Source organism: Plectropomus leopardus, unplaced genomic scaffold (genome assembly GCF_008729295.1).
Source record: "Plectropomus leopardus isolate mb unplaced genomic scaffold, YSFRI_Pleo_2.0 unplaced_scaffold27070, whole genome shotgun sequence".
Taxonomy (NCBI): Eukaryota; Metazoa; Chordata; class Actinopteri; order Perciformes; family Serranidae; genus Plectropomus; species Plectropomus leopardus.
The window spans coordinates 1-2,863 of NW_024629458.1; the positions used below are offsets into that span (position 1 = coordinate 1).

The following is a 2,863-nucleotide window of genomic DNA, read 5'->3' on the forward strand; positions in this document are numbered from 1 at the left end:
TATATAATATTAATAATAATTTGTAATCATTTTACATTTTAAGGCTAAAAATCTCAACAGAGAGCAACGCAATTTCCCAAAACTGAAATAAATTTAAATTTGTTCTCACTTTACATGTTTTAAAAATTAACAGCGCTCTTAAATTATGATTTCTTTTTCTTAATCTAAAAAATACAGACAGGAAGGCTTTTGTGTACAGCTCGAAAAAGAATTTCCAATGTTTTAAATTCACAATGTCTACAGATTTGAAGGAGGATCATCCTGTCAAAAGATATTAGTAGATTCATAATAGAAAAATGTATGTATTGTTGTATTATTCTAAGAGTCTTTTCTGAAGTTTAATTTTAGGTTGTAGATTTGTTTCACGTGCATTTCCCCAAACTTCAGTACATTATATACAGACATTTCTTACTCAACAGCTCCCTGTTTTATGAAGAATAGCGATTGCTTTCGATTAATATATTCTATGTGTGGCTTCCGACAGACTTTATGATCTGTAATCAATCCCAAAAATGTTGTTTCATGTGCTCTTTAAATTTCAACACCAAATTCAACCTAAAACTTTGAACTTTAAAAGTTTGTTTTCTCACTTTTCATCTTCATGTCATCTGGAATATTTGATTTTCATGTCAGAATCTCTTTGAAATGAACTGAACTGAAATCAGACTGACCTTTGACACACACACACACACACACACACACACACACACACATACACACGTTCACATACACACGTTCACAAACACACGTTCACAAACACACACACCTCCAACAGTAACGTCTTTCTCTGGTTCCTAACAGCCTGAGTCTTGGCCTGTGTTGCAGGAGGATGAGACAGGCGAGGGGCGCTTCAGCTTCCCCGGCTACGGCATGGGCCCCGCCTGCCTGCAGGCCAAAGACGGCATGGCCATCAAGGGCAACAACAACAACGCCCCGGCCTCGGCCGCGCCCGAGAAGAGCATCGAGGAGATGAAGAAGCTGTTCATCGGCCGCGCCAAACGCATCGACACGGTGTCCCGCGTGGCCTTCCCGCTCGTCTTCCTCATTTTTAACATTTTCTACTGGATCATTTACAAGATCATCCGCAGCGAGGACATCCACAAGCAGTAGTCGAGAGGCGGAGGAGGAGGAGGAGGAGGAGGAGGAAGAGGGCGAGAACAGTGCGAAGAGGAGAACGCAGAAAAAGAGAAGGAAACAGAGAGAGACGACTTCTATCGGAGATATCATTGCCCCCTTTTTTCACGCCAACCACGCCTCCTTTCCTCGCCCTTCTTCTTCTTCTTCTTCTTCTCGTGGACGAGGATAAGTTGCTCTTTGTGGCAGTCGCCCCTCAGCTCCTATATTTGAGATATTTATTGCTTTCTTTTCCCTTTATCCTCCTCTCCTGCCCCAAATCCCAACTCATTCCGGCTCTTCCCACCTCCCGAATAATCCGGACCAGTGCAATAGCAATGCAGTAAAATGCATGATATATGAATGTGGCAATATATTAATGAAAAGATGACAAACACAGACTTTTTGCAGGCACGCCCAACAGACTGTGTGGGAGTGGGCGGACAGGAAGGAAAGAAGACGCTTGTGAAGGGTCTTGTATTTGATTTTCGGGTTTTCTTTTTTGTGCGGAACAGAAATATAGTTCTATATGACAAAGTGATGTCGGGCCGGGGTGGGGGACGTGCGAGAAGCATACAGCAGTGTAATATACTCATATATCTATCGTAAGTGGAGAAAATAAACTTTATTTGCAAAGGCGGGGCATCTGGAAACGAGGGATTTTTCACCCCAAAAAAAAGGACGGACGGCGGATCGGTGCTTCCATTCAATAAAAGCGATGCAAGGATCACGCATTCTATATATCTAGATTTGCTTCAAACGTGTATTGCAAGCACTCCTCAACGCTTTTCCTCCCCGCCCCCGCCGCCGCCAACAAACCTCGAAACTGCAGAGACACTCGAGGTTTCGCTGCTGCCGCTGTCAATCATACGACTGGACGAAAAAAATAAAAAAAATAAAGAAACACTGGACGAGCAGTGCTGAAGATTTTGAGACAAAATATCTCATTTATCTGTGGTGTTCCTAATTTATTTCATATTGCATTTGTTGTTTTTCTTTAAATTTATGTGCCAAGTAAACATGTCGCTTGTGGCTGTGCAGCGCTCTGCAGCTCCGACCTTTTCGCCGAGAGGAAGGTTTGACGTCACGTCGTGTCGGTCGACGTCTCGGGCTTCTGCAGGGTGTTTTGTTTTTTTAAATCCCTGCTTTCATCGACTGGAGCGAATCCTGGACGGATCCTCGTTTGCTTTCCTGGTTGTGTTCATCGGGACTGAACCACAGATACGTTTACATCTTATTAGTGCTTCCTTGCTTTGACCCCGCCTTAATGTGACACCCCACCCTTCCCCCGCTGAGAGGACATATGTAGTAAACTATACAGATTATAGCACCTGTTATACCTTAATTGACTGTATTTCCATCTCATTCACACGACTGTAGCTGCAAACGCCGTCATCTGTGAAAAGCTACTTCATCACGCACACGGAGGATAAAAGCAGGATTTATTTTGCCATAGCCATGTTGGGTTTGATCGTTCTGCAGGTCATTGAGGGTTTTTGGTCTTTTTTTTTTACTTTGCACCAGGCTTCTCTATGCAATGATCAGTATATGCAATTATGATTTTTTCCTTTCAGCAAATCCATCTAAAAAAAAACGTCACCTTTCATTGTTTTCTGGCTCATTTTTCCCACCGCTAGCTGCAAAACGGTCTTTAAAGCTCATCGGTAAATATAGAAAGAAAGGAGAAGATAAAATGGTAAAGTAATCAAACGTGTGCAAAGACTTTGACTCGGTTCATGACGATTAATGT

General features: G+C 42.5%; 1 protein-coding gene across 1 annotated transcript; it reads left to right on the plus strand.

Moving 5' to 3' along the window:
* Positions 1-865: 865 nt before the first annotated feature.
* LOC121937672 (glycine receptor subunit alphaZ1-like) lies at positions 866-1,966 on the plus strand. The gene has a single exon (XM_042480999.1). It carries the CDS (start codon positions 871-873, stop codon positions 1,108-1,110), a length of 240 nt encoding a protein of 79 aa, XP_042336933.1. The 5' UTR covers positions 866-870; the 3' UTR covers positions 1,111-1,966.
* The last annotated feature ends 897 nt before the right edge of the window (positions 1,967-2,863 follow it).